This window comes from Camelina sativa, chromosome 17, assembly GCF_000633955.1.
Source record: "Camelina sativa cultivar DH55 chromosome 17, Cs, whole genome shotgun sequence".
Lineage (NCBI taxonomy): Eukaryota > Viridiplantae > Streptophyta > Magnoliopsida > Brassicales > Brassicaceae > Camelina > Camelina sativa.
The window spans coordinates 4,896,279-4,919,460 of record NC_025701.1 but is presented as its reverse complement, the minus strand read 5'-3'; the positions used below and the strand labels follow the sequence as shown (position 1 = coordinate 4,919,460).

General features: G+C 37.1%; 6 protein-coding genes and 1 long non-coding RNA gene across 7 annotated transcripts in view; 3 read left to right on the top strand and 4 right to left on the bottom strand.

Moving 5' to 3' along the window:
- The window catches only part of LOC104755354 (putative F-box/kelch-repeat protein At1g13200), a 7,847-nt gene extending 6,664 nt beyond the window's left edge, over positions 1-1,183 (bottom strand). The window contains exon 1 of the mRNA XM_010477714.1: positions 13-1,183. Within this exon, the coding sequence (XP_010476016.1) occupies positions 13-1,183 (1,171 nt within the window). The remainder of the gene's footprint in view (positions 1-12) is intronic.
- Positions 1,707-3,529, top strand: LOC104759168. Its single transcript, XM_010482126.1, has 4 exons — positions 1,707-2,273; positions 2,377-2,946; positions 3,051-3,272; positions 3,368-3,529. Exons 1-4 carry the CDS (start codon positions 1,707-1,709, stop codon positions 3,527-3,529), a joined length of 1,521 nt encoding a protein of 506 aa, XP_010480428.1.
- LOC104755353 lies at positions 4,155-6,240 on the top strand. Its single transcript, XM_010477713.2, has 3 exons — positions 4,155-5,153; positions 5,234-5,917; positions 5,998-6,240. The coding sequence occupies exons 1-3, from the start codon at positions 4,524-4,526 to the stop codon at positions 6,094-6,096; spliced, it is 1,413 nt and encodes a 470-aa protein (XP_010476015.1). The 5' UTR covers positions 4,155-4,523; the 3' UTR covers positions 6,097-6,240.
- LOC104755352 (protein STRUBBELIG-like) lies at positions 6,403-11,032 on the bottom strand. Its single transcript, XM_010477712.2, has 16 exons — positions 10,621-11,032; positions 10,101-10,230; positions 9,929-10,000; positions 9,677-9,742; positions 9,505-9,576; positions 9,350-9,421; positions 9,196-9,267; positions 9,046-9,111; positions 8,883-8,948; positions 8,290-8,801; positions 7,828-8,186; positions 7,475-7,746; positions 7,259-7,397; positions 7,065-7,180; positions 6,792-6,948; positions 6,403-6,696 (listed from the first exon to the last, which is right to left on the bottom strand). The coding sequence occupies exons 1-16, from the start codon at positions 10,709-10,711 to the stop codon at positions 6,634-6,636; spliced, it is 2,325 nt and encodes a 774-aa protein (XP_010476014.1). The 5' UTR covers positions 10,712-11,032; the 3' UTR covers positions 6,403-6,633.
- Positions 13,288-13,987, bottom strand: LOC104755351. The gene is made up of 3 exons (XR_762209.1): positions 13,774-13,987; positions 13,571-13,672; positions 13,288-13,476 (listed from the first exon to the last, which is right to left on the bottom strand). It is a non-coding gene; the product is annotated as an uncharacterized LOC104755351 (long non-coding RNA).
- LOC104755350 lies at positions 17,248-19,487 on the top strand (the record flags this gene model as incomplete). The annotated part of the gene is given in 7 exon segments (XM_010477711.2): positions 17,248-17,417; positions 17,494-18,180; positions 18,262-18,396; positions 18,550-18,663; positions 18,765-18,881; positions 19,044-19,217; positions 19,298-19,487. Coding segments are annotated over 7 exon segments (1,477 nt in total), but the record flags the coding sequence as incomplete, so codon positions are not given.
- On the bottom strand, positions 20,366-23,176 carry LOC104755349. The gene is made up of 12 exons (XM_019239571.1): positions 23,173-23,176; positions 23,046-23,090; positions 22,647-22,944; positions 22,378-22,554; positions 22,159-22,298; positions 21,746-22,046; positions 21,469-21,666; positions 21,250-21,381; positions 21,049-21,159; positions 20,835-20,956; positions 20,682-20,745; positions 20,366-20,601 (listed from the first exon to the last, which is right to left on the bottom strand). The coding sequence occupies exons 1-12, from the start codon at positions 23,173-23,175 to the stop codon at positions 20,558-20,560; spliced, it is 1,635 nt and encodes a 544-aa protein (XP_019095116.1). The 5' UTR covers position 23,176; the 3' UTR covers positions 20,366-20,557.

The following is a 23,182-nucleotide window of genomic DNA, read 5'->3' as shown; positions in this document are numbered from 1 at the left end:
GAGAATAGCGATGTGAGAGCAGGATCTTCTTGTCCTTGCATACTGCCACCGGTGTAGATTGATCATCCAAATCCTTGCTACTCCAGTCATATTCACCACGAAACTGAGTCCGCGAAGAAGAACAAGAAAGCAAATCTATTGTATAAATCTTCTCCCATGACTCTTCTGATGATTTCATCCTCCAAATATCTTGGACCAACGTATTCAATTCTCTTTTTGACATGCACAAATCATTATCCAAAGTGCACATGTCAATATACCTCGGATCTGAATCAACAATAGCCGGGTTAATCTTAGGCAGCAACCGGAATGAATCAGTACGAATATCAAAAGCTACTACTTCGATTTTATCATTATATGACTCCGTGAACCAATACACCGACCCGTTTGCAACTGCTGGCCTTTGGTAGTGAAATATCCTATAACTTGGGGTGCAAGCCAAATACCTCCAAGCGTTTGCCCTAAAGTCAAAAACCTCGCACTGTGTAACTCCGTTTGGACTCAAGTCATCAACATTGTACTTATCAGAATTATACAACCACACTAATTTATAATCAGTTGCCTTCACGAATGCTAGATGAAAGACTGAATCTAATTCTAACCATTCTCTTATATCAAGGTTAGCCTTGTGCATCAGAGTCTGAAACCTAGCTGGAGGAAGTTGTCGGAGCCACCTTATAGCCGGATTAACTACATACATGGATTGATTTTCCGGGGAATGGATGGTGAAAAGGCCATCGCAGCATCTAGAAACGGAGATATGTGTGAACCCTTGAGGGATATTGAGAATAGCAGTGGATAGAAGAGAAGCCGACTCCAAGCAGAATAACCTAAAACCAATGTCTTTGTCTGGACGAGGTATTACTTTTAGTTTTAGGGGATCTTCGTCAGTGATCACCATAACCCTAGGATGATCCACGCGTGATCGTTCGGCTATCTCCAAGTGTCTCTCTGCAAAAGAGCGAGACCCGATGGTCGATCTCCATTGTTTCGAGAGAGACTTAAGTCGGAATAGTGCTTTCACCGGAAACCGCAAGAAGATTTCCTCAACAACGTCGATTGGCAAAGATGATGGAGCAGTCACTGGCTTCTCGTTTCTTTTTCTTCTTCTTCTAATTATTCTTCTCTTTCTCTTTCGTTGTGATGAGGATGCAATCACCACTCGCTTCTCTGCCTCCTCCATCAGAATTGCTCTCTCTTTCTCTCTCTCCAAAAATCATTAAATCATTTAATCCTCTAGATCACTCATTACTTGTCGAATATATCTTTCCATAAGTAAAATTATACTTTCCATCATTACTTGTCGAATATGGAAAATTAACCTAGTTTCCATAAGTAAAATTATACATTTTCCATATATAATTATTCGATACTTTCCATCATTACGATCGATTCTTTCATCGAGAACCTCTAGTTTAGGAAACTAGGTTAATTACTTATCCCTGTATATATATAAGCGTGCGTTAAAAAAATTCTTCCCATTGCAATTCTCTCACATCATCTGTCGTGTGTATGAAGCATAACTCTAGTAAAGGTATATTTCATTGCTGATAGAGAAAAGAAGATTACAGATCGAGATTTATATACACGATTATAGACACGATTACAACAGAGCTTGACGTGGTTTACTCTTATTTGTGTGCTTACTTCTAATTCTCTTTCTCTGGATCTATAGATCTCGGAACGTTTTTGGGGTGAGATTTTCAATGGCTCGTCTTCACGAAAACTACTCCTCAGAGGGTCCAATATTAAGCCTGAAACTTCTAGTCGACACGGAGAAGAACAAGGTTGTGTTGGCTGAGGCGGGTAAGGATTTTGTTGATGTGCTCTTTCGTTTACTGGCGCTGCCAATGGGTGCTATCGTGCGTTTGCTGGAGAAGTATAAGCTAAAACAAGCCGCTACTATAGGCTGTTTTAACAATCTCTACAGCAGTGTATCTAATCTAGGCATCCATGATTTCATGAGCGAAGCTTGTAAGGATATGCTTTTATATCCGAGGTATGTGAAAGAGAGGCAATGCAGACGGCTTAAGCTTAACATATATGATGTTGATGATGATGATGATGATGATGATGGTACCCAGTACATTAAAGAACGTCATGAAAGTGGTTGTGATGAAATATTTGCCAGCGAGAAGACATCTTTCCACATTACAGAAAACATGGAAGTGGAATTTGCGTCTATTATTCTCGCCAGGAGGACACTTTTGAGACTTGGTTATACTAGTTTTGATAAGTTGAAGCTACAGTATGCAGATGTTCGTCACGAACAGGTAACGTTTTCCTTTTGGCATCGCACTATTATATATACATGCCATTACTTTAGTCCTGGTTAATTTGATATAAGATTTATGAAATTTAAATATCTGAATCCAGGTTCTATCTCTGCTCAGTTGCTTGTTCTCTTCAGAAACTCCTTTGACTGATGTTTTCTTGAAGAAAAATTGCTCTTGTGGTATGACAAGGCCACATGACATGCCATTGCCAACTACATTTGTGCAAGATGGAGATGAAGCAAAGACAGATGAAGTTGTGTCACTCAGTGTATTTGTTAGGAAGCAGGACACGAAGGTTCTTTATGCTGAAAGCGGACAAGACTTTGTGGATCTACTTTTCAGTTTCCTGGCTATCCCTTTGGAGTCTGTATGGGAAATAACTGGAGACAATAATATCGAACTAGGAAGCATTGGCAACTTTTGTAAAAGCATGAAGAGTTTGAGCTCTAGCGGAGGAAATGCAATGCTTCCTTGGCAATATAGGTTGGAGAAATCGTTGCTAGGTGTATGTTATCAAAACAATGATGCTAATTCTCAATCGATACCTCGGATTGTTAAAAGAGGGGAAACACACATTATCTCAGAGGATCTTACTAATTGCATAATGAAGCAAGTGGAAGTGGACTTGGATGATTTCAAGGACTTTGAAATCAACATGAGCAATTCACAGGTAAGTTATATATATTACTATTCTAAATAGCAACCGAGGTTACCTATCTTTCCTGATATATGTTGTGCTCAAATGAATAAATATTGAAGCTTACACTAATGCAGGGAATTAGTCTATTGAGTGAAACGGAACCAAAAACTGACTTTGTTGTTGAACCCACGGTACCGGTTAGTAGTGGGTTTGTGAAGAGAGGGGCAACATACATGATCTCAGATGATCTTACCATCACAGCTGCAAACTCATGGTCAGCTATTTCCTTACTGAAAGAGTTGGACACAAACTTGGATGATATGGAGGAACACGTAATTAACATCAGGAAAGCAGAGGTACGCATCTCGATTGTTCAACAAAACTTATGAATTTTCACAACTTTCTCTTCTGTTTTTTTCAGTTAATTCTGTTGATTCATACTGTAATGCAGGCTATTAATTTGCTAAAAGCTTCATTGGTGACATCCACTCCCTTGACCACCGCTCTCGGGAACTTACTTTTAAAGAAGCCTTTAGTGGAGACAAGTTTTGCTGGTTGCCGCGTCCAATTTTACGCGCGTCGAATTGACGGGAGCTACAGCGCGGAAGAATGATGTCCGCTAGAGAACATAAATTCTTTTACGGGTTTTACTATTGAAAAAATATGTTGCTGCCAGAGCTCTGTGCACCATTTAGCAAAATACTTAAATTTTTTACTTAATTATATTAACATACTATTATATTTAAAAAATAATTAATTAATTAAATAATAATTAGATATGTCATCATTTCTCACATAAATTTAAATATCTTGAAGAACATGCCTTAGGTTCTTGTAACCATTGGTTTCTCACTCTCACTTGTTTACGAGTTTGAAGCTTTGGGGTTTTCCTGCGTTAGTCAAATTTAGTTTTCAGTTTCCATATGCATTTCCAGGATTTCATATCATATAATTTTCTCAGTTTTTTTTTGGATTTGAAAGAAGAAGATAAATGATTTTGTTAAAAAATATGTATAACAATTCCCAAAGGCTTAATAATATTGATTTCTGACAGTGTTACTAAACTAGTGAGTATAGGGAAATGGGGAGATTGATTATTACAACCTTTTTTGGGAGATTGTGACTTTTGATCTGTAAAGTAGTAATATTAAGCGGTGCAGAGTCATGTGGAAATATCAAAGGGTCATAAAACGAATCTACCCTAATTACTTATCTAAGATTACCGAGTGTTTCAAACAGCTATATTTAGGAACGTCAAAAGGTTATGATGTCTTAAATCACTTTATACTCTTTATTCATTGTCACTAGCAAAAGTCAAAAAACTTTTTGGAAGACTGTAACCTTGGGAACTCAAATCATCTGTTGATACAAGTCCATAACGTATGTGCAATTAACGAATTGAATGCAATTTACTTGCTTTCCAGGTAATATCAAGCGATGCAGAGTCATGGGAAGAGTTCAAAGTATTATATAAACTTCTGTTTCTGTGTCTGCAACTCTACATAATTCAAAGAAAGAAAGAAAAATTCTTGCATCAGAAGATTCAAAACTTGAAACACTTAACTTTATTTTTTTGTTCTCTCGCTTATTTCCTTTGTGGATCTTCAATGGCTGGAGCTGAAAATTCAGAGAAAGCAGTGTTGAGTCTAAAGCTTCTTGTCGACAAGAAGAAGAACAAGGTGGTCTTGGCTGAGTCTGGTAAGGAATTTGTCGATGTACTCTTCAGTTTTCTGACAATACCTATGGGTAATGTTGTGAGATTGATTGAGAAATATCAGAAGAATCAGATATCTGAAGCCACTATGATTGGCTGTTTCAACAATCTCTACAAAAGCGTACTTGATATAGGCACCGCTAATTTCATGACGGAAGCTTGCAAGGATATGCTTTTGTATCCGAGAAGCGCGATGGAGAACCTACGTAAAGGGCTTAAGCTTAACATAGCTGATATTGAGGTTCTCAAGTACTATATGTGCCCGAAAGAACATCGGTGGTATAGTAACTTTTGTTCCTCAAAATGTTATGATTGTGGAGAAGTGATGACGAAGGAGTTTAAACCATTATACGGTGTAGCATATGAGGAAATATTTGTCAGCCACAAGCCCTTATTCACCATTACTGACAATCTGAAAGTGGGATTTACTTCTATAAGTCATACCCTGAAGACACTCAAAGTGTCAGGCTATTCTGATGTTGATCAGCTGCATGAGATGCATGTAGAAGTTGATCACCAAAAGGTACCATCTTATAATTGAATTTTTTCCTTGACATGCCATTACCTGAAACTTAGTTTCTCTCTTATTTGTGGAACTTTCAGGTACTAGCTCTACTGCAGAGATTATTTACTTCAGATACTCCCTTGACTGACGTGTTCTTAAAGAAACAGAGATCATGTGTCATTTCAAAGGTGCTTAACATGTCAAGTCTAGCTGTGTCAGAAAAATCTGGAGGTGCAGTTCAGTGGAACAAAGTAATGTCTGTCAGTGTGTTCACCAGAAAACTGGACAAGAAGGTTCTCTATGTTGAAAGTGAAAAAGACTTTGTTGATCTTCTTTTTACTTTCCTGGTTCTTCCTCTGAATTCTGCATGGAAATTAGCTGGAAGCAATCTCGTGCTAGGATGCATCAATAACTTGTGTGAAAGCGCTAAGAGCTTGAGATCTTATGGAGGGAGAAATGCATTCAACGACAAATGTATGCTTCCTTGGCGTTATAGTTGCCAACAACCTCTGCTTGATATTTGTTATGCGGAACGTGATAGGGATTTATCAGTGTCTATAAAAAATTATACATACACTTTTAAATCGATGGATCCAAGATGCGAGAAAGCTTCTGAAGTTGGAGTGTATAGTGGATTTTTGAAGAGAGGCACAACGTTTATGGTCACTGATGATCTTACTATCACACCTATGGACTTATCATCGACCATCCACACACTGAAGAAGTGGAACATGGACTTAGATGATATAGAGGAGGAAGTAATTAACATTAGCAAAGCAGAGGTATGTATCAGTCAGTATGTAGAAATGTTCTATACAAATTCGGGCTTTGGTTAACTCCTTTGTTTATGACATTATTACAGGCTATCAGACTGTTGAGAGCCTCAATGGTGACTTCCAATGCCTTGAACACAGTTTTTGAGAGCTTACTCCCAAAGAAACCGAAACAAGAGAAAGTCTAAGGCATTATTCCATGCTTCTGTTGACCTGCTTGATTCCAGTTTAAGATTTTGTTATTTGGGAGTGGCAGTTGAATTAGTTACCTTTTCTTTTATTGCGTACCACCAAGTACAAGCCATTGTTATTCAACCGTAATGTTTCCTAGTTTTCAGTCTAAATATGTTTTTGCTTGATTTTAAGGATATCATTTCAAAATAATAACATTATCTAAACAGACGACGACCAGATATGATGTATAATGCTTAGCGAGGGAGTGGGTTGTAAAACCTAATAATGTACATGCATGATGACCCCATAACTCATTTCCATACAGCCACCAAACATAAGTGTTTTTATATTACAAAAGAAATAGTTTGTGCGATTAAAGATGATGTTGATGCCATAAGAACAAGAATCTGATAATAAAATATTGGTCGTAGGCTAAGAACGGTTTTTTTTTTTTTTTGGAATTTAATGTTAAATTATATTCAAAAGAAAATAAATGTTTTACAAGCTTAGGATAAAAAACATTTCATAACATGCTAGGCTAAGAATGTATCTTAGATCATATGTTGAAGATCTTGGACAATTTCTGATATCGACGGCCTAAATCCCGGTTCCATCTACAGACAAAAAAAAGCATCAGGCAAAACGTTTATTTAATTTAGTCAAAAGGGTTCAGTTAATTTATTATCTCATTTAGTTTGGTGAACTTTACCTGCAGTGAACGTGATATGATATCTGCAAAACGTGACAAGGACTTCATTGGATATGCTCCGTGTAGCGACGGATCAACCATTCTTGTCAAGGCATCGATATCATGAAGCCGAGGAATTGCCCACTGAGCTAGTGTCTGATGTCCCCTAGGCCTTGTCCTGCAACAACCAGCATTTTGTCTTCCGTTAGTATATAAATGAGACATGTTCTCTTCTGTATTTAGAATCTTTTTTTGGGTTTTATTAATTAGTTGTCTCTCTAGAGTGTAAAAAACCTGTCAAATGGTCTGCGTCCGGTGAGCAGTTCTAACATCACAACCCCGAGGCTATATACATCGCTCTGACAAGTGTAGCTCCCATACTCAACCTCAGGAGCGGCATAACCCGCCATCTACAATTTTATTTATAAGCAAACATCACTTCCATGTAAGGATTCAAAATCTTCAGAAAACATTTTGGAAAAAAATACCTGACTCGTTGGGCGTGGTGGTAACATATAAGCCAAACCGCTGTCTGCAACACGTACTGCGAGCTTTCCATCAAGGAGAACCTTGGAAGACTTGAAATTCTGGTGTACAACCGGCGGTTGACATACCTCGTGAAGAAACCTGAAACCAAACTCTTAAGATCCTACATGTTCCAAATATTGATTGGCATAACATTTTGAGGTTCGTTTTTTACTTACTGCAATGCCTTTGAAGCTCCTAACGCAACATTTATACGCACATTCCAAGTGAGCTTCTTGTGCAACTTGCGATCCAAATGTAGTGCATCTTGAATTGATCCGTTAGGACAGTACTCATACACAAGTAGCCTTTGACCAAACTCGTTACAGTAACCAAGAAGCTCCAATATAGGACCGCGTTTAAGCTTCAACACATTGGAGACTAAATTGAGAAAATCACCATCACTCTGCGTTCTGTTGATCGTATTGCTCAGCTTCTTCACCGCAAGAAACTACAGATCACAAGAAGTAAATAAGAACACTGCACAGCAACATTGTAAGACCAAATGATAGATAAGAGGAAAGTGTTACACCTTTCCATGACGAAGCTCGGCTCTGTAAACATTACCAATCGACCCTTCCCCGATTATGTTCTCTTCTGAAAAATTATTTGTGTATTGCTGAAGTGAAGCAATAGTGAAAACGGTAGCAGAAGATGAAGTATTTAAGCCCGGGGGAAAATGAGCCGCTCTCTTTGAAGCAACATCACTGGACTGGAACTGTCTAGGTGGTTGTTGTAGCGGTTTATGCAGTGTATTAACATCCTTATTATAGTATGAAGTAGGAGGCATTGCTCTCCGGCTCTCTTCAGCTCGTGGTGGCATAGGATACCCGTATTTTCTGTCTGCAGTTCCATACCCATCGTAAGGCTTAACCATGGGCTCCCGAGAAACTGTTAAACAAAGAAACACACCAGCAGCATTTATTTTTGGGGATAGCTAATGATACAACTCACAAGTTTCTTTATTTTTTTGGAAAGAAAAGAATCAGTGTACCTTTTCCCAGAGTGGGGGTAGGTTGAGATGGAGGTTTATTGAAGTATGGTCGTGGTAAATCTTTACGAGCATTACTGTAATATCTGTTAGATAGTTTACTTCTGCAACATCTCCATAGTGTAACACACAAACCCGAGACAAGAACAATTATGGCGACTGAAGAAATTACTAGAATGATTCTTTGCGTGGACCAGAATTTTCCTGATCCTGAACCTGAAGGAGGTGATATCTGCAAGGTTGGTTGCCCTGAACCGGAGTTCCATGGATCTCCTCCTCCTCCTCCTCCTCCTCCTCCTCCTCCATTATCAGAAGGCGGTGACCAAACCAAAGGTGGTGATGGTGGTGGTTGTTGTGGCTGCAGTGGAGCAAATGGAGCAAAAGGAGCAGGAGGAACACCGGAAATAGGAGGGACACGGTTAACAGGAGGAGCATGGTGAGTAGCAGGAGGTGGATCAACTACAGGCGGAGGCGGTGGAGTTATAATCGATGTATTGAACGGAGTTCCATCTTTTCTGCAGTTATAACGAAGATGAAACTTGAATGGCTAATGGAAAGGAAATTTTAAAAACAGCTTTTTCTTTTAATATACTTACTTGAAATTCGGAATTTTCAACAGATTTGGCGGTATAGGTCCGGAGAATAAGTTGTTTTCTACATTCCTGAGTCAAAGATATGAATAAACCATACTAAGTTACTGAAGTTGGCTTTATGGTTGGAGAGTAAGAAGAAAGAGTATGCAAGGTGACAAAAGATTACAAATCAGTCAAGAAAAGGTCCTCTATAACTTCAAGTGTTCCGGTGAGCTTGTTGTCCTGCAAATGCCTGCAGTCCAACCACATTAGATATAAAAGCAATGGTAACAATCTTTTTGAACAGTTTCATATTCTAAAATATATGTGCACTTACAATATCTTAAGAGATGCTAAGTCTCCCATGGAGGAAGGTAAATGCCCGGTCAGTATGTTAGACGATAAGTCCCTGCATTTAGAAACTAAACGAGTAAGTGAAAGACCTCAAAGGTAGTAAAGAAAATGAGACTAAAGAGAGGAGAAAAGCATACAGTTTTGTCAGTTTTGATAACTGCTGAAAGTAATCTGGTATCTCTCCTGATAGAATATTGTTTCCCAGCAACCTGAAGGGAAAAGAAAGAGTCTGCTTTAAACAAAGGAAAGATCACATATGCGAGAAGCAGTATCATCTTTAACAAAGACTTACAGTTCAGACAAATCGGATAGAAATGACAATGTGAAGGGAATATTCCCAGTGAAACGATTGCCCGAGAGAGATCTGAAACAAGAAAATGAAACCAAAAATGGAGTGTCTTTTTAACTGTTTAAACCGTTCAAACATAAGTACTGCCATAAAAAAAGTCAATTCTCAAACGCACAGGTTTCGGATGGAAGAAGGCAAAGCCTGTGGAATTGTCCCTGAAATATGATTGCTACTGAAGTCCCTGTCCATTCAAACAAGGAAGAGAGAAAGAGTATTATAAAGCAAATCAAGATTATAACCAAACCTTTATATAGCCTACTACAGATCAAATATAGCCAATGGTAAAATCTTGTATGTTCTTTATATAGCAAGAAGCCTCTAAAGAAGCATGAAGACGAAACAGAACAAGACAAGAAGCTTTGCTTACACCACTTGAATAGATGAAAAATCAGCCAAAGTATCACTTAAGCCTCCACCAACCTTCATGCCTGGTATCCTTCTGCAGCCAACAACAATAATTACCTGGTCCGAACCTGAATTGGTAACTCTAAAAGCAAAAACCATAACAAAGAGTTGCAAGAAAAGAAGAGGAAGTGTACATTTCTGTGATGTTTGAGGAGTCACAAACCACACCTTGCCACTTTTCTCCACAAGGGTCTCCTCCAAAAGCAAGCCACTTAGATAGAGATGGTGCTCCCAAAGTGATGTACAAGTTATTAATCGCCGAAACTGCAGAGGTTGTTAAACAACAAACAAATCCATCACAATATAATTAATTAATCTCAGACAATTTTTCCGTAGATTAAGGAATCTTTCTGAAGATAATTATTTAATGAAGAACAACAAGAATAGATTTCTAGGTCTTGAACTAAAACCCTAAAGAGAGCTTATGTGTCAAAAAACAAAACTTTAGGGTTTTTAAGATTAGCCTCAGAATGATAGAATCTGCCCATCTAGAGCTTCCTAGACAGCTCTATTGTTAACCTAGTTTTACCCTAAAAACTGATAAAAGTCGTTTTCACTTGACATAAGTCAAAATCAAGAGTGTTTCAGTAAACCAAAATAAGGAGACAAAGCAAAACCACCAAAAGTGAAGACTTTGCATAGAGAGATTAGTACCATCTCGTAGATTAGTGACTCCAGCTGAGAAAGGCATTGTCAAGGCCAGAACAGAGAGAACACAGAACACTTCCCATCTTGTAAAGCTCATAGTTTTAGCCTCTACTGAAGATGAAAAAAAAACCCTTGAACTTGGGATTAGACTGTTTGTTTCCAAGAAAACGAAGAATGTGATGAAGACCTCAGGAAGAAGAAGGTTGAAAACAGGGGATATTCCTGATTAAAAGGTAAAGTGAATCATAATTTCGTCGGATTTTAAGGAGAGAGAGAAAGAAAGAAAGAGGAAAGAGATGAGTGAGAGAGAGAGAGTAGTGTAATGTGTAGTGTAGTGTGTTTTGTCTCGAAGAACGAGCGGCTTACAAAAGCCAACGGCTTTGTTTTTCTCAGTTTAAGCCTTCCAATGTTTCGTCTCAAAGTGTGAAACAGAGGAAACTTGCCAAGACTTGTCTCTCTTTAATGTTTTTTTTAATTGTCGTTTTGCTTCATCTAACTACAGAGTTTACTTTCGTGTATTTTATTTTGGTATTTTTCTAATGCCATCAGGTACAAAATAAGTGAATATTGCAGATTAATTCTATTTTCGTTACTTCACCTATTAAAATCCAAGTAATGCACTATTAGATTTTACCACTTAATTCAGTGAGATGGGCCGAGAAAACAGTTGAAGTGAAGAAAAGCTCTGCGACTTCTTTAATGGAAGAAGAGAAGTGAGAGACCCTACAAGGTCAAATTATCATCATTTTCATCCCACGTTCATTTTTTGCTCTTTTGTAGGTTAGTGGTAAAAAGATGTGGTTAAATGTTGAATTTGTGAGATTGCTTTAGTTGGGTTTTTTTATTTTATTTTCTAAAGATTCTGACATCACAACACAATGTATGGGGCAATGATGTTACAGTTTAAATTACTTGGAAAGTTACAATGGCTAAGGTTAAAGCTTAATAGTTCTTTTATTAATGACTTAAACTGAATATTATGAGTATTGTGTTAGAACTTTAAGAAAAAAATAAGAAGGTAAATTTATGATTACACTTTTTGTTTTTTTTTTTATATATTAAAGAAGTCTGGTTTTTTTGTGTACAGTAGTTACAACTAACAATCACTATTTATCAATTTCTTTGGAATACGTATTTTTATTTGTAAAACCAATTGTTGGTCGATGTGATGGATGATTTGTGAACAATTCAATAATAATAATTTAATGGCATGCCATCATTCCATAATTTGAGATGAGAGTAAATTTATATTCATATGTGATTATTACTGCTGATATTCACATGAACTATTAATGACCCGAATTATAATAACAGCAAAACAAATCAAATGATCAAGAAAGAACAAACATGGTTGGTGAGTCCAAGTCAAAAAGTTATGAAGAAAAAGTCAAGTTATTAAAATAAATTATGAATTAACTAAATTAAATTATGAATTAAGAGTAAATTATGAATGTTTACAAATCAAGTTATTAAAAAAGTCAAGTTATTAAGGTAAATTATGAATTAAAATTAAGTTATTATAATAAATTATAAATTATTATAAATTTATGACTTGGTCCATAACATGGTATATCAAGGTCTGGTTTCCTTTTTTTTTTTATTTGACAATCACAGAGTGAACTCTGGGAAATAGTAGAGAGGAGAAACCACAACTATTTAGAAATCGGGCCGAATAAATTTACAGTCCTGGACAAACGGGGTTTTCGGGTTAAACGGGTCTGGCTATTTGGTTTTAGCAAAATTTGGGTTGTGAATAATGTTACCGAATTGAACTAAAATTAATTTCGGTTAAGGATTGGTTGGTACTCAGTTTGTTCGGTTCGGATACTTGATTTATATTAAGAGTAGCAAAAGTTATTCATATTTCGGTTAATTTAACCCGAAATAAGCCGATGATCGAGCTGGTGTAGTGATGTGGCGTGTTATGAGTGGAAGGTATCATTATGGTTGATGTCATTGAAAAGCCAACCTGTATATTCAGATCTACTCATTTTCTAACTTCGCGGCTGTGTTTTACTGTTTTTTGTAACTTACTTTTTTTTAATTGACAAATTTATTTTATTGACATTTTTAAAATAACCTAAAACTATTTTTTATTTATTTAAAACAAGACAATATTTTTTTGGGATTNGTTTTTTTTTTTTTTTTTTTTTTTTTTTTTTTTTTTATGTTGGACAGACAATAAAAAGCATTTATTAGTTCAGTTTTTTAGAACATAACTCTTTTTTATTGGTTAAAGAGAGCAGTGGTAGCCTAATTGTGAGTGCTAGGTTATTTTCATATATCAAAAGTTCAAAACAGTCACATTTTACAAGTAGGTCTTCTTCTAGTTAAACTGCTGGAATGCGTGTCAGACTCGGACCATGAACCACTACGAATCAACTTCTCTTGTTGTTTTATGTTTGAGTGTTGTTTGGGGAGAAAATTATCATTTATGAAGTTCTAATTTTGCAATAAAATGTTGGTTTGCAACGGAATATGAACTCTATATTGATGTGAATAAGCCTATAAAAGTGATGAGATTGCTATTAGACAGTGGTCTTCAAGTAAGTGAATGTTTTGCCTCCAACAATTAAGATCTCTTCCCTTTTTTTTTTTTTTCCTAATTCTATTGTGAATCCGTAAAATATGATAATACGAGAGGATGGATAATGAGGGTAAAAAGGAGAGAGGTGAAGAGAATCAGAAAGGATTTTCTCAAGTCTAATAAAGCTGCCACAACCATATATCACCATGATAGCTAAAAAGTTCTACATCACAACCAAACTAGAGCTAAAACAATTTATTTGAAAGAAAAGGTAAAGAACAAATAAGACACTTGAGGACTCTTTAATTCTCCACATTCTTCGCTTAATGCTCGTCCTGTAATCAAATAGTTTTCACAAAGTTAGTCACATAGCACAATGAACTACATGTTTTGGGTTTAAAAGCTGAAAAAAGAGGTCTAGAAACATACATGGGCAGCATCGGTTTCCTCGGATTCCTTGGTTTCCTCAGACTTTGATTCGTTGTCTGAGTCATCTCCTTCATTGTCATCATCTTCTGCTTCTCCCTCAGCCTGTAGGAAAGAGTAAATTTATGTCAAAAACCTTGACAGAAACAGAGTGGTTTACTATACAAATTAATGTGAAGCCCAAGAGATGGGTCATCATCGCTTACCAACACATTGTCGAACAAGGATCCAGATTTTTTCACCTACCAAAAATAGCATGTGTTTAGTGTTTAGTACCAAACATACACGGTAAAAGTGAATGTATAAAAGTCAATTCCACTGTCTATATTAAATTACTATATTAGACATGGAGCTTAAACAAATTTTGTTTTTGTAAGGTCAAAACAAAAGAATGGGGGAGAGTGGAAATTGAAAAGGAGGAATAGATGGAGAGTTCAGAGATACTTATTAGAGCTAAGTTATATATAGACAGTTGGGAAGAGAAGTGGAGAAATAAATATGTTGAGCTGTCTTTTTCGTAATTTTTTTAGCTGTGTGAATCCATAATAAGTTAATTTCTCCATAATAATTCTTTCTAATTAATTTATCCACATCATAAGATAATTAAATAATGTGACGTTGTTTCATGATTTTTGAGCAACTTGGTAACCGTCATGTGAACGAACATGTGCATATGTGTAAATCAAACATTATTCGTTGACTTTTTAAGACCCCACTAGATGGTTCAACGGCTCTATCCAATTCCCATATTTACACATAGCGATTAATGTCTAAACTATCTTTGTGTACGTATTTCAAGATTTTGTTTTAAGGATAATGTAAGTATGTAACTCATTAGTTAATGTTTCTTACATCCTCAAAATTGCCATATTTAGGTACTATTTAAATAGAAAACCCATTAACAAAAAAGGTACTTTATTTGAAGACGTGTTTACAATAATGATATTTAGAATGCGAATAAACACAGTATATAACATCGAACCATTACTATCAGTTGTTCCATACGTTAAATATCGTGAAAATATTCACTATCAATTTCCCTTTTATAAGCAAATACTTCAAAACCAAATAACCCATAACGTTTTTATAAATCGTGTATCACAAGATATCATAAAATTAAAATTACCAAAAGAAGAGTTAAGGTCGGTGGATTGGTGGCAAAATTAATTGAACACGTCATGAACTAATCAGCAAGGATCACATTTCATTCCGACGGTCCAACTAATTTTCTCTTCTTTATATACTTCTATTTGGATAATATTAAATTCGTTCTGGATAATGTTCTTGTTGGGGGGATTAATTTGTTTCATGGGATGCAGCATGGCTTTAATTTCTTACTAGTATAATAATACGTGACTTCAAATTTTTCTTTACAGATATAAAGTGTTTTTTTTTCGTCAATGTCGACCACTCGAAGATTTTGAACTCCACGCTATAAATCCCGCCATTTATACATATTTCCATCGTAATGGAAAAGACCTATCGTGAAATTCATGATTATTTATCCATATTTCCATCGTAATGTGTTTGCTTGCTCTGTTGATGCTGCCTCTCGATTCTTCTCCCATACTGTTACTGCTCTTTCTCAGTGGTTTTGAAGTGAACCCATTAAAAGAATCTATCTTTTGGAAACTAATGGAAAAAAAAAAAAAAAAAAGCAGAGGAAGTTTCAACTAAAATGTTTAATTGATTATTTTTTGATGGAGGAGTGAAGGAGAGAGATAATTTATGGAGTGGCCTTCTTGGAGCAATGACAAGTCGACTTAGATGGAGGTAAGGGTAGGATGGTTAATTATTATTACATGTACTTCTGCGATTAGAAGTTTGGAACTAAAGAAAAGACCAATAAACAAAATTGATTGAAAATGATAACACAAAATGGGGTATTGAACTTTTAGAATATTTTTAAAATCACTTATTATTCAAATTGGAATTTACTTAAAAATAATATACAATCTCCTGTTATTCAATCCTCAAATAGCTGTTGAGATTCTGGCCAAGTTGATTAACTCCCGAGAAATTGTAAAGTAATTCATCCACGTTATTAGTATTCAGTTCCACCATTTACTAGAGCTGTTTTGTAAATGGCATAGCGATATATTGTTTTCGATCTGTAGCAGCAAGACAAATACTTGCAGAATAGGCTTGTACGGCTTGTTTGCGTCTTCTTACAAAGCTTAATTCGTAACAACATCATCAATGGTATGTATTCTCTGTTTTGACTGATTGCTATCAAATTTTGGGAACACAAAGAAAGATCAACAAATAGAAACATTCACAGAGGAATTTGTAACATATATGTTTTTTTTTTTTTNTTTTTTTTTTTTTTGGTGTGTGTGGTAAGTGTAACAGTGAAGGATCTATTCATTGAGTTTTCTCGGATTCAAGAAGCAGATGAGTCTTTTTCGTTCCCTAGGCCTAGGCTGCTAACAGTTAACCATGAAAGGTTTGAACCAATAATACCAACTACTGGTTCTGATCCAGAGTTGTTGTTTCATTCGACGAAGTGACTTATTTTATATGTTCAATGTATATGTTTGTTACATAAAAATACTTGCATGTATTACTATATTTTCTAATTTAAAGAAATGGTTGAGTTTGAGTATAAAAAATTGTTGAGAAAAACATTTGTTGAATGCATTGTTATTGTTATTGTTAAGTATTGAAAGTTAAAGCATTGTTTTTGTAGCTCGTTCTAGTGTTAACGAAGGTAGCTGTTAGAAAGATTTTGAACCAGGTGTGGTAAAATATTTTAAAATCACTCAAAGTTTAATAATAAAATCTCACACAATAACTTTTCATTTTATTTTTAAAAATAGAAAAATTCCAAAAAAATAATAAAATCTCCTAAAAACTCACTCAAATCATTCAATCTAAAATATTGAAATCCTATCAAATCATTTAAAATGTGAAGTTCAATACCCCCTCTTAAGAGATTGTGAAGATGTAATATTGTGTGTTTTACAATATATAAAATGTATGTTTTATATTTATTTATAAATTTTATCATTATTTGTAAAATTTATTAATATTAAGGCCATGAATGGAAGAGAGTTTTCCTTTAGATTATAGTTTTTGATTTTTGGGATTTTAGATTTTGTAATAAAGTTACTTTTTGTTATTTTTAAAAATATTTACAAAAGGAAACATTTAAAAAAAGAACGTAACTTTTTCCTAAAATCTCTAATTATGTGGATTTTAGTTTTTTCTTTTAATTTGTAAATCGTAAGGTACTTGCCATTCAAGGCCTAAGTCAAACTAATTAATTTTTGTGGATTTATTGTTCTACCAAACCACTATCATAATTTGCTCTAATCCGCCCCCTTAATATCTTCTGCAAAACCCACTAAAAACCTAAGCTGCATGGAATTGGGAGCGGGTAAGTGGAAGCGTGGAATCTAGTTTTTTATAAAAATTAGGAAGCGGGTACGTGTTGGAATTGTGTATACATATATATCATAAAATACCAAACATAAAATCATATTATAATTATGATAAATAATAATATAATACTGAAATACATACCAAATACTAAACATCAAAACCTAAAAACATTAGTTTCTATACAATTATTATTGTACTCTTTACAAAAGTTTAAAGTGGCGTAGTGGTATATGGTAGATTTTACGAGTAACATGTGCCGAGTTCGAATTTAGGTACAAGATAGTAATTTCATAAGTGTCTTCTTCTTCTTCCTTTAACCTAATTTTTTTTTCTTTTTTTTCCTTTTCTTCTGGACCATTGGTTTCGCCGCTTCCGACGCAGCACCGGTGGAATCAACAACCACAAAATGACTCTCCCCGCCGATGGAATCAGCGAGATGAACCGAGCATTGAGCAGAGACAACAATGTAATAACTTATAACTTCTATTTTTGTTTTTTTTGGTTCTCTCTCTGGTTTTATAACTTTGTTCTTCTTGTTGCAGCGTTATCATCTCCTTCCCTGGGACTATGAAGGGATTAGATTGAGTGATAGAGACTGCGTGTCCGAGTTCGTAGGTGATGTAGGATGTTTTCTGGCGGTTCATGGGTTAGACTATTCCTATTTTGCTAACCCTGTGGTTGGTAATTTGGATAGTGACCGGATGAGTCCTCTGATCCATCAAGCTCTTCTGAATCTGGGGATTGTGACAGAAGATGTATTGCCTAGGGGTGTGGAGGTTCCTCCTGATACTGCTGATATTAGGCTTATTAGGAACATTGGATTTTGGAGAAATATTCATCTCACGAGAGGAACGAGGGGGGTCTTAGTTTTACTAGGAAACGATGGTGCTTTTGTCGACACCATCAAGTCACTTCAACGTCTTTGTTTCAGCACCGTTCTCATATGTGACAACAGAGCCAACTCTAACCTCACAAGTCTGGAATGGTCGAACTGGTCTACATTGTCAGACCTCACTGTCATTCGGTCTCGACATGGAATTGTTTCTAACAATGGACCCGATGATGGAGATGGACGTGATCCAAAAGATGGAGATGGACGTGATCCAAAAGATGGAGATCCAACACACTATTATTTCACATCTGCTAGGCCGCATTATATGTTTGGTTCATCCTTTGCCTACTACCCTATTCCTTACCACTTCTCTAGTTTGGATTTTCTCACCTCTAAGGTAAACCACAAACCACAAGTATCTAAGTAGTTTCAATTTTTAACTTCTTCTTCTAACTATGTGGATTTGGTGTTCAAGCAGTTGCCCTTGCCAATAAGTAATCATCAGATTCTGAGATCGAATGAGCCTTTTGAGGAAAGCCGGGAGGCTGTAACCTGGGACATCAAGACGTGTAGCATTGAAAGTTTCCCCTCTGCATCAAACTATCAACAAAAGGTAACCGTATCAATACGTTGTCAAACAATCTCTTCTTCTGACTGGATGTGCATGTTTCTATTGGTGTGTTTTCTTATGGCTGTGTTAAGTCTGTTGGATCTTCGTATAATAAGGTATTTAAATCTGCTGACAAAAGGACATTTTTGGTCTTAGGAAATGAGTTTCAACAACGTTCCCGACGTTCCTGGATCTCCTGGTGTCTATGCCCTTACTAACAGTCTCTACAATGTCGATGGAGGACACTGTTTAACTGGTATCAAGGAAAAGGTTTTGTGCTTCTCAAACTAACAAGAGTTACTTTTGGATGTCCGTCTTTGAGTAGTTATTTTAAAAAGCATGACTTTTTACTCGGATTTTTGTTGGTTTAGGTTTACCCGGAAGGCACACAGTTTATGTTGCCATGGTTTGAAAGGCCAATCATCTGTGACGTTCGTGCCCGACCTTACCTTGTAGAGAGCACCACCGCTAGTCATGACATTCAGATGGTATTTCACTTTCTATTACATGATATCTTTATGTGTCATGTGTGAGCAAATGGATAATTGATTGAATGAGAAATGGAATAAAACGTAGGTGGAACAAGTCGAATGAGGTATGTCTGTTCGGGTGGTTCTGTGTTTTTGATATTTTTCGTGGTTGTTGCACAGGTGAAAATTGGACTAAGCGTGCTCACACGTCCCGTGGGTGATCGTTTGCCTCAGATTTACCGAACCACCCTTGGTGAGAATTACAGTGAAAAGGTTCTTCCTTCCATCATCCATGAAACCCTGAAAGAAGTGGTAGCTCAGTACAATGCAAGCCAGCTCACAACACAGAGAGAAGTAGGTGTCTCAACATTTCGTCTTGTACGGCCTTTTCTTCTCTTTGTTTCTAATGGTGGTCTTTGTTTACTCTCCTCTAGGCTGTGAGCAGAGAGATACGCAAGATTCTGACAGAGCGAGCTTCTAACTTCGACATTGCTCTTGATGATGTCTCCATCACAACTCTCACATTTGGCAATGAGTTCACCGCAGCAATCGAGGCAAAACAAGTCGCTGCTCAGGAAGCTGATCGGGCTAAGTTCATTGTGGAGAAAGCCGAGCAAGACAGGATCCATCTCTCTGCTACAAACCATCAAGTGCATTTGGTTTTGAAGCAGTTGTTGGAGCTGCTGTTGCCCACAAGTGAGCCTCTTGACAAAGACCTTGGGGCTGCAACATCTGGCTGTTGGAGCATGAAGATGTGTCGGCTTCCACCTGGCCATAATGAACTGTTTATGGAGAATAGTGGGTACTCTCGTCCTCTCCTCATACCATCACTGCCATTGGCGTACTAAAAGACGCCCCTACTGACATCTTGAGAGGAGTCTATTCCTGTGGAATTGTTCTTCACAACATTTGCAGCGGTTAGGATCTTCTCATCTTTGCGCCTTTCTTAGTAATGGATGTGTTCCTTGTCTCAAGTCTTAGTTTCTAAAACAGAGATTTTCAGGAAGAAATGCTACTCTATTGTCGAAACCAGTAAGACGACGATTCTTTTTAAGTAGTTTTGTGAAAGACAATGATATGCATAGTAATCTCCTTGTGTAAAAGGTGGAATATTGGTTTCTCAATTGGTCGTTGTGACCCACCTGCATCCACATGAATTGCCTTCTCTACTAGCCAGATTCTAATAGGATTTTTTTTATATATATTACCAATTTTGGTTATCCGGATTTGTTGCTCTATTTTTTATTGCATCAATTTCCAATTTTCTTTAGGCCGCACTAATAAAAAAAAACTTTGCTTTTGGAGTACTCTTTTGCATTTTTAAGATTCTGGGACCAAGCCCAATAAATTAGTGCGGCCTGAGAAAATCAATCTACTTGCTTTCTGTGTCGCACTCCGGCCCTTCTTTCTTGCACTTTTCCACGGTTTTAGTTTTCATTATTGAGAAAATTTCATTTCGAAATGCAACTAATAATTTAATTCGAGTGAAGCAAAAATACATCTTATGAAATGAATGTAACACTAAAACGATAACCATTTTGTTTATTTGTTCCATAAGTTGAGTTGCCATTCGTCGACTTTCGTTTTTAGTTGATTGAAAACAAAAGAAACTAAGGGACTCGAAAATAAGCGCAAGTTTTCTTACTTAATAAACACACACACACACTATCGGCATTCTTCAGTTCTTTTTCTCTTCATGTTTCTCCACTTCTCCTTGTTCCACTTTCGCTAGTAGCGGCTACAATATTTAAAGTTCCTTTAAGCAGACTTCTTAAGATTTAGAGAAATCTCAACGTTATCAGATATATAATAACTTGCCTTGGTCACCATGGTTGGGAGCACACCGAAGAAAGGAAGCATTCCCAGGCAACCAGTCCAACAGCTGCTTAAAAAACAAAGGCAAACAAAACTGCTTGTGAGCGACGACAAAAACGTGTTACTACAGGTTTGGCTAGGATGATGCTTGACTACCTTCCGCTTGTGTGACCGACTAGCAACATGACGGAGAAAATGTTTAAACTGTTGGCCACGAAGATCGTCGCATACCGAGCAAATCCAGAAGGCAGATTTGCTCTTATTCACCTGAAGTGCCTCTGAAGCAGTGGAAACAAATAAAATTAGCTACTTAGTTGACTAACATACAGTAGCCAAGTAAAGTAACACTCCCAGATAGACAAACACACACCTGCCAAGAAAAATTTTCGAACCCTCTCAAGAGTGTTGGATCCCCTTGCAGCAGGGCAAATCCAGAAGGTAGATTTACTCGTTTCAGTGCACTCATCCTCCTCAAGTCCCTCTGAAGGAGTGGAAAAAAAAAGAAAAAAGTATCAATTTAGTTGACCACACCTGCCCAGAAAGTAACACTGTCAGAGAGACAAACACACACCTGCCCAGTAAGTTCTTGGAACAGAATCGCCCAGAACCGGCTGAAGAATGTCGTATCCCCTCGATTCTAGCAAGAATGCATCATCAGAACTCGTTTTTTCACTGCAAATATCCTCATCAAGTGCATTTGAAACTGTGGAAACAAAATAAAAGTAGCTATTTAGTTGACCAACAAACTGTAGCCAAGTAAAGTAACACTGTCAGAGACACAAACACACACCTGCCAAGAAAAATCTTTCAAGAGAATCACATGGAAACGGCTGAAGAATGTTGTATCCCCTCGATTCTAGCGAGAATGCATCATCAGAAGTGAAGGATTTTGCGTCGGATATGACCATTATATTAGCTGGAGGTGGATTCTCAACAGTAAACTCACAAATTAGACGATCAACAGTGGCAAAAAATCCTGTTTCAGAAACTAAAGACATATGAGACTCTCTATTCAACAAGGAAAACATCCATTACTGAGAAAGGTGCAAAGATGACAAAATCCTAACCAGAGGCGATGCTATTAAGAGAGATTCCACTGGAATAGACTCCTTCCAGAATGCGATTAGGGACGTCTGTTAGTACGCCAATGGCAGTGATGGTGAGAGGACCAGAGTAGCCTTTATTCTCCAAAAACCGTTTAATATACGGACCGACCAAATGAGAAACACAGCGACAGCCAGGTGGAACCGGACACATCTTGATGTCCCAAAAGACAGATGTTACAGCCCCCAGGTCTTTCTCAGGAGGCTCACTTAGTGGTGAGCTCAAGCACTGGAGTTGCTTACTTATGGGCAACAGCTCCGACAACTGCTTGAAAACCAAACGCATATCCAGTCAGAAGAAGAAGTGACAAAGGGAAATTATTTGTAATAAGAGGTTGTTTGACTAGAAAATAGAAGTGAACAATTCCGCACAGTACCTTCTGTTGATGGCGTCTACTGTTGAGATGCATGGCGAAACTTCCAAATCTGTGGAAGGGAAGACTATGGTAGTTGCATAATGAGCAAATCAAGAAGGCAGACTCACCCGTTTCACTGCATTGATCCTCCTCAACTGAGTCTGGAAAAAAAGATAAAAAAGTAGGTCAGTTGAACAGCTGGTTATTTCAACAACAATGGGAGAGATGACAAACACGCACCTGCCACACAAAAGCGCTGAAGAGAAATAATGGGAAACGGCTTTAGAAGATTGCATCTCAAAGTTTGAGACTGAGACTCCCAAGCAAAGATTTTGGAATTGGATATGACCATTATGTTAGATAGAGGACCAGGGCTATTGGAACGCTCAAAAACGAGTTTCACAGTGTCTGAGGGACCTGTTTCAGAAACAAAAGACTTGAGCCTCTCTCTATTCATCAAGGAAAACAACCATTACTGTAGAAAGTCCCAAGGATGAGAAGATATTAACCGTAGGGGACGTTATGAAGAGTGATTCCACCGGAATAGACTTTTTCTAGAGTGTCATTAGGGACGTCTGCTAGAACGCCAATGGCTTCGATGGTGACATGACCAGAGTAGCCTTCTTTCTTCAAGAACCGTTTGATGCACAGACCGACCAGACTAGCATCAAAGCCAGGGGGAACGGGACACGAATTGATGTCCCAAAAGACCACTGTCTCACCCACAACCTTTGCAACCTCCCAGTCTATCACATGAGGAGGTGGAGGTGCATAGTTCGTCAGCATCGCATTGGCCGGCGAATGCACCTACAGTGGAGAAAAAGAAAACATGTGGGGGTCAAAATTAAGCAAACAAAACTAAAAAAAAAAAGTTAGAAATGAAAACAAGACTTTGGTAGCATCCTCACCACGGCAGCGTCGTCGTCCGGATCAGGAGGCATCCATCTTGTAGCCTTGAACAACAAATGAACATGGGGTCAAAAACTGGAAGTGACTACTAGTGCCAATGAGAAAATGTATTGGTACAATGCTTACCATCTCGTGA